This window comes from Hipposideros armiger, unplaced genomic scaffold (genome assembly GCF_001890085.2).
Source record: "Hipposideros armiger isolate ML-2016 unplaced genomic scaffold, ASM189008v1 scaffold_280, whole genome shotgun sequence".
NCBI lineage: Eukaryota > Metazoa > Chordata > Mammalia > Chiroptera > Hipposideridae > Hipposideros > Hipposideros armiger.
The window spans coordinates 1,394,360-1,411,161 of record NW_017731630.1 but is presented as its reverse complement, the minus strand read 5'-3'; the positions used below and the strand labels follow the sequence as shown (position 1 = coordinate 1,411,161).

The window sequence follows — 16,802 nt, the reverse complement described above, 5'->3', positions numbered from 1 at the left end:
CACACACACACACACACACACACTCCAAGGGTGGCTTTCAGACCTGTAGCCCTCAGTGCTGCAGGAATGAGCCCACTGCTCTCTGGAGACTTTGCTAGGCCTTTGAAAATCGTTTCTCATCCCCCTGCGTGACAAGTTCCCCACGTGGGCCGGGCCTTGAGACGAGCCCCACCTGGGACAGTTCAGCAGAGCCTGGTGCTGGCAGGTGGGGCGGTGAGTGGGCCTCCGGGACAGAGGAGAAGGCGGTGCTGCCTGGTGGGGCCACCTTCTAACTCAGCGGCTCCAGGGCCTCTGATCCGACACCATCCTACCTGACAAAACGAAAACCAAGAGAATTTTTATGAATTTATTTGAGCCAAATCGACAACGCTTGTTGAGAAGCAAGTGCTTACATCCTTCTCAGAATACTCACACCTGCTGCCTGGCCGTCGCCTCCTGTAAGGTCTTCTGAGGGAAGGAGAAGGCCCCGTCCCCAGGGCTCTGTCAGGGAGGCCCGGCCTCCTCCTTGAGCAGGAAACGTTCTTTTCAGGTTTAATGCGAAAGCAACGATCTAGGACCAGGGGGTGGGGGCCATGCTTAAAAGACTGAATGGAAAACTTTACTTGTTAGTAAGATAACAGAAAGTTGCTACATGATCTCCCCCATATCAAATAATGAGGCTCCTGTGATTAAAGTACAGGATCCAAGATACATTAAATCGAAATACTTACTTAAGTCTAGTAATGCTTTAGACCAAACAAAAAAGGAGAAATTGAGGAACTCAGTCTAGTTCTAAATTTTTTTTCTGTTGATTCTTAGAATAACTTTTAAAATCCTAATTAAAATCAAAAGGCTGCATTTTGTGGCAGTGTCTGCCCCCACCCCCCCAATTAGGCCAGGTAGTGTTTAATTAAACAGTAAGTTATCCCAATTATGTGAAAATGTCTTCCTACTAGTTTCAGAGGTGTTTTGTACCATTTGCCAAGAAAGAAAGTTGGATAATTATCTCAAGAAAATGCTGCCTCCTCTGAAATTTAAAGTTCAAAGTACTTTAAGATGTCTTTGGGCTAGTATAGAAAAGACGTTTTACTAAAATTATACCAATTCTCAGGTAGATGCCTCCAAAGAAAGGGCATTTTTAAGTGGTTAGTTCTGAAATTAGCAAGTTCTCATCTCTTTCTAACTTTTATATTTATTGGTAAAATTACAACTGTCCATTTTTATAAGATCCTCCTCCTGACGTAAAGCTAAGGAACGCTTAACCACCAACCATGGACACTGATTTATCTGGTATGAGATCTGGTCTCAACCCCTCCAACATGATAGAACTTACTCTTTGAAATGTATTTGAAAAACGTGGGACATTTAGTTACCAGTGAAACGTTGCACGTCGTCGATGAAACAGGACAATCATAACAGAACACGAAGCCGCTCGCTGGTCTCTGTCTGGCAGCGCTCAGGGGGTTCGTGGTTAGGACGTCGGAGTGGTGGTGGAGCCAGGCAGGCAGGCACGGTGTGGCTTTTATAACTAACGCTGCAATGTTTCCACCCTCAGTTTCTAATTTCAAAAGTCTACACAGAATCCCTGGGTGTCGACTGCGAAGCCAGAGACCCCGCCATGCCCCCCGGCTGCAGCCAGCCGGGCACTTCCGTTGGTGAGGATGCGGCCATCCTCATTTGCAGACTCCATACTTGCTGAAACGTATCTGTAACCACAGACACGCACTCAGGGCACCTTTGTAGTTTTCCGCAGACACGCACGTGCACGGAACGGGGACAATGCGAGTTTCCCAATGTGCATTTCCCAGCTGAGGTGAACAGGGTGACGCCGCCTTCTTGGTTCAGCTCCTATTGTAGGCAAGGGTCCTTTCACAGCCTATGGGGTGCCATGTTTGGCTTTTCCCATTTTTTGTGCATTTTATTGGTAATTTTGCTGTTTAAAACGGTCCCCAGTGCAGGGCTGAAGTGCTGTCTCATGTCCGTAAGTGCAGGCGGCTGTGACGTGCTTTAGAGAAAACCTGGGTTACAAAAGCTTTGTTCAGGCCTAAGGTACAGCGCCGTTGGCCACAAGGTCCAGGTTAATTGACGAATCAACAGTGTGCGTAAAACATGACGTCTTTAAACAGAAACACGTAAAACAAGGTTGTGTGTTGATCGGCTGACGAAACTGTGACCGGGGTCTCGCAGGAACCTATGTCCCCTCAGAGGGGTGACCTTTTAGGTGACACCATGGGTAACGAGAACGATTTGAGTTCTGAGTCCCCGCGTCCCGCAGAACTGCATGGCGATGGTGGAGCAGAACCAGGTGTGGGTCGGCTCGGAGGACTCCATCATCTATATCATCAACATCCACAGCATGTCCTGCAACAAGCAGCTCACCGACCACCGCGCCAGCGTCACAGGTCTGGTGGTTCAGGACGGCCCGGCGGCGCCCAGGTACGCCAGCTCTTGGGAAGCACGCGGTTCCTGGAGGGAAGGGGTCAGAATCACCGCAGGCGATCTGCCGTGGGGCCAGGCCTGTTGAGTGAAGCGTGTCCAGAAGGAAGTCAGGTGGCCTGCTTGTCTATTTCTGTCTTGGGGACAGAGCAGCATGGTCAGTGGCAGCTGGCACGTGGCCTTTCTTGGCTTCGGGTGGCCTGGGCGCAGTACTGGGTGTGCAGATGCCTCCAGAGCTCCGTCTCCACAGGGAGCTCTCCGTCAGCCCGTCGGTCCAAATCTCCCCTTCTTATGAGGATGCCGGTCTTATTGGATTGGGGTCCTCCACCCTGTTGACACCATTTTAATTTGAATACTTCTGTGAAAGCCCCCTTTCCAAACAAGGTCGCCTTCTAAGATCCTGAGGGTTAGGGCTCCAGCACATCTCTTTCCGGGGACACAATTCAACCCCTTAGGTGTATTTACCTCATTCACTCACTGCACTTATCGCATTAACAGCACCAGCTCCCCGAGGGCAGACACAGTGTCTGCTCTGCTCTGTGTCCCGTGCTTATTAGCACAGGACCTGGCACACAGGAAGTGCCCTGGGCAGGCCTGAGAAAGAGGTGGGGTTCCCACTTCCCTCTGTGGAGGAAGTGTTTTCCCGCTGAATTGGTTACATTTTAACTAAGACTTATTCTCGCCACATTAAAACAGTGCATTTGCCTGTCACTTGCTATCCATGTTGTAGGCACTTTATCCAGTGGCAACTTTGTTCTTTTTAATTAATAAAAATGTACAGTGTTACCAGGGGCCCAAATGAAACGTGTGCATGTGCTCCTGCCTCAGCCAGGTGTACTCGTGCAGCATGGACGGGACTGTCCTGGTGTGGAACGTGAGCTCGCTGCTGGTGACCAGCAGGTTCCAGCTGCCGAGCGGAGGGCTTTCGTCCATCAGACTACACGGTGGCCGCCTGTGGTGCTGTAAGTCCTCTGTTGTCCTCCGCTGTCAAAGCAGGAAGCCATCCCCTGCTCTAGGAAGGGAAAACAGATGAGCACTCAAGGCCTGAAATTTCCTTTGCTTTAGGCATTTCCAACTTTTAGTTGAAAAGTTCACTGTCTTTTAAAGCTCTGGTCCCTCCCCTGTGCTCCCTCCTGGGTCTGACGCTCCCCCAGCCTCCACACACCTCCCTGAGCGCTGCTCCCCCAGGCTCCCCACACCTCCCTGGGTGCGTCCCCCACACAGCTAACAGGAAGCCTGCTGGCCTCTCTCCTGCTGGTAGCGTGAACGCCCCAAATGCCTCCAGGAGTCATCGCTGCTCCTTCCGGAGCGTTCTGTGGCTCAGTCATGTGTGTGCAGCCTGAGGGCGGGCCAGGCGGGCCCCTGCTGCGTGCTCACCTCTTCTCACAACACAGACCCGGGGCATTGTGTCTGCGGGGCTGAGCCGGGCATTCTGCCAGGGGCGGGACAGGGAGGTTCAGACGCAGTGCATGTGGTTTACGGTCTGTACGTTGACGTCCTCCCTGGAGTAGCTGGGTAACACGGGTGAGGGTCGCCAAGATGTGTGTTTTCAATTGAAGCATATTTTGTGTAAAATGCATAAAGGGTCCAGTTCGTTGTGTTTTAGTATCTGCCACACAGCTCTCCAGCAATCAAGACGTGGAGATCTCCATCCACCTAAAAGCTCCTCAGTGCGCCTCCTAGGCAGCCCCGCTCAAAGGAACAGGGTTCTGACCTGTCACTGCTCTGCCTGTTCCCGAACTTCCTGTAAATTGCTCCACGGCCTGTGTCCTTGTGACCCGGCTCTCGTCAAGTCAGTGTGACGTTTTTAGGGTTCGCCTGTGACGCTGCGAGTCTCAGCAGCTCGCGCTTTACTGCCGAGCAGTATCTCCCTGTGTGAGTGTCCGTTCCCATGGGGGAGGACTCGGCTTAACCACGTCTGCGTGTCTGAGGGGCTGTCAGGCGCCCCCGGAGCTGCGGCTCCATCACCTCCTCACCCACACTTAGTGCTTTCCTGACACCGTCCCTGTGGGTTTGGTGGCACATCCTCGGTGGCTGATGACGTGGAGGATCGCCGTCTGTGTGTCTTCTTTGGAGAGCTGTCTGTCCAGATCTTTTGCCCGCGGCCGTGTTCACTTACAACGCTTCTAGTTACTTGACTGGCGTCTGCTGTCGTCTGTTTCTTGCCCACCTTCCCATCTGTACGTTTCTTCGTTCGGGCTGAGTAGCTTTTATATTCAGTGTAGTTTTCTTTTTTCCTTTTTAAAGAAATTTTATTGGGGAACAGTGTGTTTTTCCAGGACCCATCAGCTTCAAGTCGGGTAGCTGTCTTCAGTCTAGCTGTGGAGGGTGCAGCTCCGTGGCGCATGTGGGGATCGAACCAGCAACGTTGGTGTTCCGAGCCTGCGCTCCAACCACCTGAGCTAACCGGCCGCCCTAGTGTTCTTTCTTGTCTTTTCGGCTCTGCTTTGGCTTTTTAGTGGCTACTCTAAGGATTGCAACGTGCGCCCTTAACTGTCACACCATTTCACGTGTGATGTGAGCAGCTCACAGCAGTAAAAGTCATTCCATTTACTGCCTTCTGCCCCTTGTGCTGCTGTTGTTAAACGCAGGATTTTACCTCCACAACTGTGTGATAAGCCTAATATGTTTTTAAAATTTTTGCTGAATCACCTTGTGGTCAGAGGCCTGCGTCTGGGTAGTGGCCGGTGGCTCTGCGGTCCAGTCTCCGGCTGTCGTGTGCATTCAGATTCAAAGCCAGGCTCTGTCCCTGGAGGGAGGGTCCCTGGGCAGGTCCCTCAAACTTGCGGTGTCTGCGTGTCATCACTCAGAAAGTGAAATGCCACCCTTCCGATGTGAGCACCGAGGGCTGACACGCTAGAGCAGCGGTTCTCAACCTGTGGGTCGCGACCCCTTTGGGGGTCGAACAACCCTTTCACAGGGGTCGCCTAAGACCATGGAAAACAAAAAGATATTTACATTACGATTCATAACAGTAGCAAAATTACAGTTATAGAGTAGCAACGAAAATAATTTTATGGTTGGGGGTCACCACCACATGAGGAACTGTGTTAAGGGGCCGCAGCGTTAGGAAGGCTGAGAACCGCTGCGCTAGAGGCAAAAGCATCCTCAGCCTCCGTGCTGACGGCTGGGAGAGGTCAGTGACAGTCACCCTGAAAGTGGCCCTGACAGGATGGGTGCTGCACCCCAGTACTGAGCCGGCTTGGAGAGGAGGGGTATGGACTTGGAAAGGCGCACGAGCCGTGGAGGGGGGCCGTGCCCAGAGCGCTTTTCCTGGACGGAGCCTCCCAGGCCCTCTGCCTCCTGCTGGCCAACAGCAGGGCCCCCAGCACCCTTCCCTGGGTGCCTGGCCCACCTGAGGACAGTGACTAGTCCTGTCAGCCCCATGCCCGCTCCGCGTGCAGCAGGCCCCCTCACATGTCTGCACAGCCAGAGCCCGTGTGTGAGTGCTGCCAGCTCCCCCTGCCGGCCCGGGCCCCACACATTAGCACAGGCGGCGTGCACTTAGGGAGAGCCTGGAGCCGCCGGTCAGCACCGAGGAGGAGCCCAGAGGGCCGGAGGACCCTGCAATGTCCAGAGGGACAAGCTTCTCCGTGGGGCTTCCCGCCGGCCTGGCCTCCCTAACAAGCAGCAGCACCCAAGGGCCAGTCATGAGCCCAGGTGGGTAACGGCCTACCTGGATAAGGGGCTTCCTGCAGGACAGATGTGGGGGGCTCGCACTTTCCGTGACTGAAAACCCAGGGACAGAGGGTTCACGTTCTCAGAGTGGCCACATGTCAGGGACCTGCAGCCAAACTCACCTGTCAGAAGCCTGAGCAGCACGCGGCGTGGGGGCACCCTGTGCCTCACAGGCTGCTGTTCCTGGGGAATCTGCCTCCCACCCCGGACGGCGCCCCCTGAGGCAGGGCTGTGTCTCCCTGTATCTGTGGTGGCTTCAGCACGTGGGGGCGGAGCCCTCCAGCTCCTCCCACCCCATCTCCCCAGATGTGCGTTACCTCCACGGAGGGCCTGGTTTGGACGACCGGTAGCTCTCGTGACGGGGAAACTTGGTTTGCAGAAGATACTTTCCTTGAGTGGTTCAGAGAGAGAGACAGAGGAGCACTTAGCAACAGGCACTGTCACCTCTCACTCTGACAAGCGCCAGCTGGGGCAGCACTGGCTGTGGCTTCAGGTGGCAGGGAGCCTCGGAAAGCTGCTGCGTCTCCGCCGTGTTTCGCAAACCCGCAGAAGGGGCCCTGGGCTCCCGCAGCGTCCTCATCAGTGAAAAGGGCTGCGGTCGCGAGGGCCCCTGTGGGGAGTAACACGGGTGAGAACGTGAAACCAGAGCCAGAACCAGCCCCACGTGGCCACTAAGGTCACAGACGCTGGGTGCTGTCAGCCTGAGGGAGGGACCAGAGCCTACCGGTCCCACTGTCACTTGCTTTGCACGCGCTCTGCCTGCCCCTCAGCCTGGCTCTGTCCCCTGCAGGTACAGGTAACAGTATCACAGTTGTGACAGTGAATGGCTCTCTCCGTCAAGAACTGAAGATTGAAGAGAGCTTCCAGGAGAAAAACACCTCCTTCCTCGGGTTCCAGCTCGTCCCCGAGGTACTCGCAGCGTCTGTCCCTGCCGCCCGCACAGCCCCGGGCTGTTGCCACCCGCATTGTGACTTCTGTTTCAGCAGGAGCAGCTCTGGGCGGCGTGCGCGGGATATGATGACATTTACATCTGGGGCCTCAAGGACCTGGCCCAGCCCCCTCAGAGGATTCACCTGCAGGACTGCGCCAAGGTCAACTGCATGCTCAGGGTGAAGAGGCAGGTGAGACACAGGCCGGGCTCCACCAGGGCAGCCCCGCTGGGCTCTGGGGACGGCCGGGGCTCGTCCACTTGAGGCTCTGTCCTCTGGGCCTGTCCAGGAAGGACGTGGGTTTGGGGTAAACCACCCCACCCAGCCACCCACGAGGGGTCTGCTTTCCCGGGCCGGGCTGTGTGTGGCTGATACCCCTCGGTTTCTCCTGGCAGATCTGGGTGGGCGTCACAGGGCTGTCGCAGGGAAAGTCCAAAGGGAAAATCTATGTGATCGATGCCGAGAAGAAGACGGTGGAGAAGGAGCTGGTGGCCCACACCGACACCGTGAAGACCTTGTGCTCGGCCGAGGACAGATATGTGCTGAGTGGGTCAGGCAGCGAGGAAGGAAAGATTGCCATCTGGAAAGTGGAGTAAACCCAGGTAAACGTGCCGGTCAGAGCCGGCTCTGTGAGCGAGGACCCCGTGCCTTTCGCCAGCTTCCCAGGGCTGTCCCAGAGAAGGCGGGGTCCGGAGCCAGGCTGCGGGGTGGGGGTGGGGGTGTCCACGGCAGGGGCCTGCTGGGCTCTCCGGCCTGTTCTGAGACCCATGAGCGCACTCTCTCGAACTTTCCTGATTAAACGGCACCAACAGCGAGCGTGTCGGGTTGGGGTCCTTCTCAGACAGGCAACCGGATCGACTGTGTGATAGATACCCTCTGCTGAGACGTTACCCCGTAAGTTAGCTAGAAAGTTCCAGAATCCACAACCAGGGGCCAGCACTGGAGCCAACAGGAAGCAATTTAGCCAAATCACCCGGGACCTGCAGACTCCACATCTCTGGTTTTGCCTTTCCTCTGCTTCATTCATTCCACAAACACTTGCTAACCACCAGCATACGGGAGCCCTGCAGCCTCACACGGACTCTGTCCCCAGCAAAGCTCATGAGAAGGGGTCCCTGGAAATGACCACTTTGTGCCCGCCTTGCTGTCCCCCATCAGAGGTGACAGAAGCCTGCCCAGGGAGGGGAAATGCTGTGATAAGGCTGCCAGGCAGGGGTTGGGGATGATGAGGTCAGCTCTGTAATATATATTTTTTTCTTTTTAACTAAAGCAAAATTTGTACAATGAAATCCAGAGAGATTTTTCCACCAAAGATCACAGATGAAAAGCTGCTTCTAAAACAGGATGTATAATCTGGTTCCCCAGTAAAGTTGCTGCCATTGTAACCCCCTTTACTGGACACTGGTATACATTTCATTCCGTCGGCGTCTGGTGTGAACGCCGTATATGTGTATGGAGATGGTGCTTTATTATTTAACTAAAGATGATCTTATTCGCTATAAGTAACTAAATATTTGTAAAAAAGACCCATGCACTTTTACTACAGTATTGGGGTTTCTTCCCTAAATGCCCATCAGGGCAGTTCTAGTGTGGCTACTGGACACGGAGGGGGCACCTGCCTGCCAGCACCACGTGCAGGAGCCCGTGGCCTGTCCCCTGGGCCCCATGAGCTCCGTCTCAGGCTGGACCCTTGGCCCTGGGTTTTCGGGACTTGCAGAGGTCTCTGAGGGTGCACATCAGGCCCCCGGAACAGCGCCACGAGTCAGAAGTCTCCAGAGTGAGCTCTGGCTGGGCCTCTGGCTTGGTACACGGGACCCACGCCCCTACCAAGGTCCAGACCACTGACTGACACTTGGGGGCGTCTGGGAACGTGGTGCCGAGAACAGCCAGCCGGGCGGCCCATGCCCGGGGTCTGCTTACCGAGAGGGTGTGTCCCCGCCTTGTGAAGGACGGCTCAGCCAGCAGCAACGGGCAGGAGGCTGAATTCTGCTTCTGTAAACACGTGAACAAGTCCAGTAAAATCCTGTCAGAAATAAATGATCTAACGCCACATGTAAACCAGGTATTGTCACCTTGTGGGTAATAAACTCATTCACTAAACACTGAAGGTCCAGTTTCCTTCTTTTATCCAACCTTAACCCTAGGGCCATCTTGGGTTTGCTCCTAACTCTCCGTAAGCGCCATCGAGTGGTTTCAGTGTAGGCGCTTCACTTCCTCGCCCTTGCTGATAACTTCCAACATCTTAGCTGACAGTGACTTCATTTGAAACAGCTGGTAGACAGAAAGGCTTTTAGGAAGCGGTCATTTATGTAAGAGAGAAAAACGGGGTGAACCTGTGGCGGTAACGGGGGCCTAAGTGGGCTGCAGCAGGTGTAGGTTCTGTATTTATGCAAATAGGCTCCTGGGGGTGGGGCTTGCTGAAATGGAAAGGGCGCTGTTTTGTGCCTTTGGTGCTTCCTCTGTGCTTTGGGGAGACTCCCTCCTGCTTTGTCACGGAAGGCCCTCCATGAGCTGCTCGTTAAACAGAGGCCATATCTTCCCTGCCTTGGCTTTAGAAACCCAAAGTGAATTGGTACCAAAAAAGTGCTTGTCTGGAACTAGAAGCCAGTCTGCTTTAATAGAAGTCCAGCTCTGCAGCCGTATTTCAGACAACAAAAAAGAAAGCTCGCTTTGGGTGCGAGCACGGCACCACCACCCCAGTGAAAAGCCTGCCCCCGCCCCCTGAGTTGTAAAGCTCATCACACAGTGATCAGCTTTATGATTGTTCTCAGAAAATGTGAACGCATCAGCTGAGCTCAAATGACAACCTGGAGACTGGATTAAAAGTGCATGACTTTTGTCTGTTTCTAGGAGATTCCTTAACAAGATGGCGAGCCAGGCAGATATGCTGCACAACCTCTGCTGCCTGCATGTTTGCATTTCTTGCCGTGATGCCATGGGACCCCCAGGCGGCGAGGCGGAGGCTCGGGGCCACTGAGTGCTGGTTTCTCTCAAACTTGCTGCTGCCGCCCGGCTGCAGTGTGACCTTGGGTTTGCACAGGACTCCGGGAAGCTCTGGGTTTCTGAGCCTTGGAACAGAGAGGCAGCCTGGGGCTCTGGGCCACGTGACCCGACCCTTGTAAAAGGGAGCCGGTTCCTTGTTCCACGCTGGCGTGGAGACTGAGACGGGCGCTGCCTGCCGGGCGGCTGGGGAGCAATCCATCCCAGGCTGCTTGCTGGGCTCTTGTGAAAATATTAAGACCAAATAAAAATGTGATCACTACTGTAGTGGGCTGAATAGTGGCCCTCAGACAGGTAGGTCCATGTCCTAACCTCTGAAACCTGTGACTGAATTTCCTCAGAAAAAGGATCTTGCAGATATATTAAAGATGTCGAGATGAGGTCACCCTGGGTTGGGATGGACCCTCAATCCAATGACAAGTGTCTTAGAAGAGGGAACACAGATACAGACACACACGGGGGAGAGGCCCACCTACATGTAACTCAGGTGTATGCACATGTCAAAATTCATATTAACAGAATTGCACACTACACCTGTGCATGTCACTGTATGTAAATTCACCTCAATTAAAAACCAAAACCACCCCAAAAACACAAAGCCAAGCACTATAGATCCTACAGCTGTTGAAAAAGATAATAGCGGAATATTTTTAACTTAATACCAATAAATTTGACAACTTCGATGGAATACAAAAATTATTTGAAAAACACAAACAACTAAAGCTCATGCAAAAAGAAACAGATAAACCGAATAGCCTTATTTGTAATCCAGAAGTTCAACCCATAGTTTAAACTTCACATAAAGAAAATGATATAAAGAATTCCCAATGAATTTTTTCAAACATATAAGGAATAAGAGTGAACACTTCCTGCCTCATTTTGAGATTGACATTACCTTGCTACCAAAACCGGACAAGCTGTTACAAAGACAAAAATAATCTGGACCAAACCAGATCCAACACTACACAAGAAGGTTGATACCTTGTGACCAAGTGGAACTCATCCCAGGAATGGAAGGTTGGTTTAATATTCCAGACCAAGCGATGGAATTCACCATCTTCACAAGCTCAAAACGAGAAATCACAAGCTCATCTCAATAGATTCAGAAGAGCATTTGACATAATTCAACATCCACTCATGATAAAAGCACCCAGCAAACTAGGAATAGAAACTTCCTCAACTGGATAGAAGGCAGCTATGAAAATCCCATGGCAAACATTATACTTAATGGTGAAAGACTAAATGCTTTTACTCTAAAATCAGGAACAAGGCAGACGTCTCTCTCCCAGGCTGGGAGAAAATATTCACAAAATATATATCAGATAAAGGACTTGTATCCTTAAAACTCAACAATAATAAGAAAAACCAACCAACTAAGAAACAAGACAAAAGACACACCGATGGCAGTCACCGGGAAAAATGTTCACCATCTAAGGAAACGCACATTAAAACCACGTGAGGTCCTGTTGCAGACCCACGGAATGATTACAACTTTGCTGACGAGGGTGTGGACCCCCGGGGCCCTCACTCACTGCTGTGTGAAGGCAAAATGGTACAGCCCCACCGGAGAATAGTTTGGCAGCTTTTCATAAAGTTAAAAATATACATACCATATGACTCAGCGATTCCTCTCTTCTCATCAAAGAGAAGTGAAAATATACATTTATACAAAGCAGTTTTGTTCATAACAACCAAAAATTAGGAGCAGTCCAAATGCCCATCAACTGTTGAGTGAACAAACTTGCAGAATAGTCACTTACCTTATGGGCCACTAGTCACCAAAAAAAGGAACTCATGAAACTTGTGATAACATGGATCAAAAAGTTTATGCTAAATGAGACACCAGTCACACAAGACTGCACACTCACTGTGTGGTTCTGTTTATGTGAAACTCAAGAAAAGGCAAACTACGGTGACAAGAAGCCAATCAATGGCTGTCACGGATAAGAGGTGGCACAAGGGGACTTTTTTGGGTGACAGATATGCTGCTGTGGACGTGTGTGTGACGTTCTCGTGTGCACATGTGCTTTCTTTCCTCTCGGGTCTGCCCCTCAGAGTGGGGCTGTATCATAACTAGTATGTGCATTTTTGGAGCAGCTCTGTATGGTGATTGCAGTGGTGGTTACACACTGAACTCAGTGGTCAGAACTCACCGCTTAAAATTCGTCAGTTCTAGTCCATGTAATTTATACATCAGTAAAGTTCATTTTTAAAGCAAAATGAAGAAGTTGAAATCAGACAGAAAAAGAACCAAATCATGATTAATCCTGAATTCTACACTTCGCCGATGCACAGAGCTGAAATTCACATGACGCCATCTCTACTCACTGTGCCGTGTAGACGCAGCCAAGTCCGACGTCTCCCAGGCCTGTCCAGCGCTGCACCAGGACGGTTCACTCCGCAGCCAGGTGGCCTGTGGGGTCAGCTGCCCCCTCGGCCTGCACGTGGCTCCTCTCCAGCCCTCTGCACGTTTCAGACCGGTCTGCCCTCCAGCCTTCCAGGGTTCCTGTGTGCCCCCTGGGAGACGCCGACTCGCGTCTTTGAGTGTTTTCTATCATTTCTAAGAGCCTGGAATAGAACAGCTCTCAGAGCTGTTTCCTGACCTAAAAATCATAGCCTTCTCCCCACATTACTGGAAGAACCCAATGACATCAAGACATACAAGATGGACAGCAAAGAAAAGGCTTATAACTAAAGTCAGGGAGTCCTGTAGGCTGAGTTAAAAGCCAAATGTGAGATTTCTGATTAAGCATTTGATTCTTTTCACTAATAAGTTTTCTGTTTCCATATGTCCTACTTGAGGCCTCCCATTCTTCCTAGGAAAATCCTAAAGGGTTTTACCTAGAAAGACAAATTACATTAGTGCTGAATTTTTAGAATGATAGAAAGGTCGAGAGACAGATGATAAAACGTTTACTTTCTAATAAAAACCTTTGTTCATAACTTTACAAGAATAGATCTACATGTGTAAATAAGGAAAGATAATGAAATATTTTGATGAACAAAATAGTAGATTGCAAACTCTACGTAGTGTGGTCAATTTTTGTTTAAAAAAAGTTTCTGCCTTAGCCTATGTGGGGACATGTAAGGGCGTGCGGGTTGGGCACTGATTTTGTTATCTGCTGCCCCTAGCCCCAGGAGGGCCACCCCAGCAAAAGGCATGGACGTGAATGGGACCGGCGCCTGGGAGGGGGCCCTCCCTGGGCAGGACAGCACCTGTGCCAGGTGAGGCACTTGCTCTGGTGGTGGTGGGGGCCTTGGGCTGGGCGGACAGCAGGGGGCGCTGCATGCTCACGTTAGCCAGGTGGGGTGCCGGTGGGAGCCTTGCTTCCCTTCCCACCCCTGCACTGCACCAGCGGCAGAGGCGGTCTGTACCGCAGCAGGAGGGGGAATGCCTGGACCCCCTAGCCTCCCCCCGCCCCCCCCGCCACAGGGCGGCGTACCCAAGTTTTGCCCATGGGGTACTCAGGTCACAAGTGCAGAGCTCAGGCTGGGGTGTGCGTGTGGTGGGGCATTCTGGCCTCCATGCCGAGGCTCAGGCTGGACCCTGGGACCACGGAGTGACCTGGACACCCCCGTCCCCCCTTCTTCCCATCTCCATGCCCCCCCCAGAGCCGATTCAGCACCTCCACTCCCACCCCGAGTCAGCAGAGCCTTTGAAGAAGTCAGCTGTGTGACCCTGGGCAAGCCTCAATTCCCTTCATTTCCTCAGCTGCCAACTGCAGGGCTGGGGGTGGGCGTGGGCGCATGTGCGAGTGTGAGTGCGAGTGAGTGTGTGTGTATGTGTGTGTGCGTGTGTGCGTTCGCGCGCATGTGCAAGTGTGTATGTGTGTGTGTGCGCGCGTGTGCGCACTTCCAGCCGGCCTGGTTGCTGTGGCATACACACCCCACCCACACACCCTGTGCCTGATGACAGCTGGGCCACTCAGTGTTGGCTGGCAGTAACCAGGGCTGGGTTTCTGAGCCTCCCTTTCCTCCAATGCTCTCTAAAGACAATCAGGACCCCGCCGCCCACCCAGACCTGGCCTGGGACCTGAAGGGCCCGTGATGTAGCCAGCACAGCCAGTGTGCTGGGTGGGTGGGTGTCATTCCCAGCTGGCTCAGCCTGAGCCAGGTGAGGTGGGCAGAGTCGAGACACCCCCTCACCTCTGGCAGACACACTGCCCTGGAGGGACCGGGGCTGAAGCTGGCCTGTGCTGGGGGTTCAGGCATGGCCCCCCAGGCTGTGAGCTGGGGGGCCTCTGGGGAAACACTGAGCCCACACTTAGTCCCCATCCCTTGTCCCCGCCCCCCCCCCACACACACACACCGGGACCCACCCAGGCTCCAGAGGGCAGAGGGAGGGGTCTGGGGGACGTGACACAGACACAGCCACATGGTCAGCTGGTAGGGAAAGGTTTATTCAGATTCGACCGTAACAACAGAGGGGAACAGACGCAGGAGGCCCGGTCCATGTCCAGGCCGGCCCATGCACGGAGGCGGCGATGACAGTGCCACACAGACAGCTGCGCGCAATAGAGCAGGAAGCAGCGGCGAGCGTGTCACACGACCAGCGTCTACCTGAGGGAGCCACCCCCAGGGCTCTGCGTGGGAACACACACACCAGGCCACCGGGCCCGCCTAGTAAAAACTCAAGTAATGTGCGAGATGACTTCTTTATAATCCCTCTTCCTCATAAAATGTCATGTGTTTAACACACACTGGTATCGTTGCTAAAATCAGCAAGAGCTATGAGAGGGCTCCAACTTAATAAGTTGATAAAAAGTTGTCCTGCGGCCAGTTCACAATGGAACTAAATAGTTTTGTTCCGAGACGCCTGGGGAGTTTTTCTGGTAACAAGAGGCATTTCCAACCAACAGTCCTTCTGCCACCAAGTGTCTCGGTCTGTGGCACGTGGCGGTGTGGCCCTGGAGGTCCCAGAGGAGTGGCGCTCCTGAGGATGGGGTCAGGCCAGGGCGGCGGAGGCTGGCTTCCCACTGGAGGTAATGACAACAGCTTTCGGCTGGGTCCCAGACGTGCCACCTGTCCCACTGCCAGCGGCCCCCAGGCCCAGGAGCAGCAGGAAGATGGAGGGCGTGTCAGTGCAGCAGACGCATGCGGAGGCAACAAAGAAGACGGCCAGTGGCCTTCCCAGGACCCACAGCGGCTGCACCTGCACTCACAATTCTGGGCCGACGGGGAACAGGAGCCCAACAGCTGGGGAAAAGCCACGTCCTGGTATCTTTTCCGGTTGGTTCGTGTGAATTTGGTGTTTTACGAACCTGGTCTGGGACAGGTGACCCCGTGACAGTGCTGCACGAAGCATTCATTAGTCACAGAAGGAACAGCTGGCACCTTCTATTTTTCCAACACACCATACAAACGTGCCAGGCTACGGAGGCCTGTGCCCCCTGGAGGGCTGGAGAGAGATGTGCTGCCCTCTAGCACGAGTCCTACCGCCCACTCCTGCTTCCTGCAGCCCCTCAGAGAGGCTCCACCGTGGGGTCCCGGGTGGTCAGACCTGTTTCTTCACACACTGGTGCCTTTAAGAAACACAGCTGTGGAGCCCCTGCCCCTTGAGGGGCTCTGGGAGGCAGTGGACAGGAGCCAGTATGCTCAGGGCCAGTTGGATACTTCCAGCGGGGACACCCGCCCCTACAGCCAGCTCCTCAGCCACCCGGGGACATCGCAGTGCCACTCTAACAGCAGGGCACAAAGGGTGGGTGCAGAGGCTGGCCGGCCGGGCTAAACGCTCCAGCCTCCGGTGCCCCTTCCTGCTCGTGCATGCTTCCATGTGGCCCAGACTTCTGCCTCATGTTTGGGGCGTCTCTTTAAAAGATTTTTTACTTAGTTGACTTTTAGACGGAACAAAGATGTAAATCAGACCAACGTTACCCAATGTTGGTAATAAGTCTGTTTATGTTATGCAGCAACCAGCCAAACCCCTGGCAGACATACTCCCAAGTCCGCTGCTCGGGCGCTGGCCCACTGACCGCCAATGCCCACAAACGCTGGGGCCTCCACCAGGCCGACGCCAGGCTATCCCAGCACCGGCCATTCCTTTCAGAGCCAGGGTGCCAGACAGAGAGCCTTTCAAGTGACCAGGCCACAGCGGAACGGCGTCCCCATCGCATCTTGTGAGGTACAGCGTCAGAACACATACACACAAGCTGGTCTGCAATCACTGCACATACAGTCCCCTTCCTCTCTGCTCTGCTTAAGACACAAGGTGACAGCACTCTGAGAGTTTCAAGTTAGTGCAATCTTGAAATAATCTCCTTGCAAGGATGGGGCTGAGGGGAAAGGGTTCCGCTCCGTGGTCCCCCCTGCTCACACTCGGAGCGGGGAACCGGGGCGGCAGCTCTATAGCCGGACCAGCACCTCCCCCTCGACCCAACCCCTGGCATCTCCGTCCCCTGGGTCTGCACGCTGAGCAGGCCACACGGTAAGACGGATTTTGGTCACAAACATCCAAAAGGCTTCAAAATCTTTACAAACCTGCCTAAATGCAGCCACTCACTTGTGCAGCCAGGAGCAAACAGCAGGCCCACCCCACTGACTGTCACGTGAGCGGCACACGAGCAGGGTGCTTCTCAGTGTTGTGATTCCTTGAACAGTGACTTCAGCAAAGTGTCCTTTGATGTCTTTATTTCAGATCATGGTCAAGGTTAAGGCTGGGATCTCAAGGGTTAACGCCATTTTTGGGTGGTGGTCCTGCTATAAGCCCCTCTTGCTCCTGGGAATCCAAGCCGTGAGCCCCTGCCCGGTGGCTGCGGGCGCTGCATCCGGCCTGGGTGGGGC

The 16,802-nt window shown here is 53.5% G+C and overlaps 1 protein-coding gene across 4 annotated transcripts in view; it reads left to right on the top strand.

The window, feature by feature from the left end:
- The window catches only part of DENND3 (DENN domain containing 3), a 44,351-nt gene extending 34,064 nt beyond the window's left edge, over positions 1-10,287 (top strand). The window contains exons 19-24 of one of the 4 annotated variants that reach the window (XM_019657896.1): positions 2,255-2,415; positions 3,244-3,377; positions 6,884-7,002; positions 7,077-7,214; positions 7,418-7,624; positions 9,873-10,287. In XM_019657896.1, the coding sequence (XP_019513441.1) occupies positions 2,255-2,415; positions 3,244-3,377; positions 6,884-7,002; positions 7,077-7,214; positions 7,418-7,618 (753 nt within the window). In that variant the 3' untranslated portion in view covers positions 7,619-7,624; positions 9,873-10,287. Of the gene's footprint in view, positions 1-2,254; positions 2,416-3,243; positions 3,378-6,883; positions 7,003-7,076; positions 7,215-7,417; positions 9,130-9,872 lie in introns of those variants that run through there. The other 3 variants (XM_019657898.1, XM_019657899.1, XM_019657895.1) reach the window with 3 other exon arrangements.
- Positions 10,288-16,802: the final 6,515 nt, after the last annotated feature.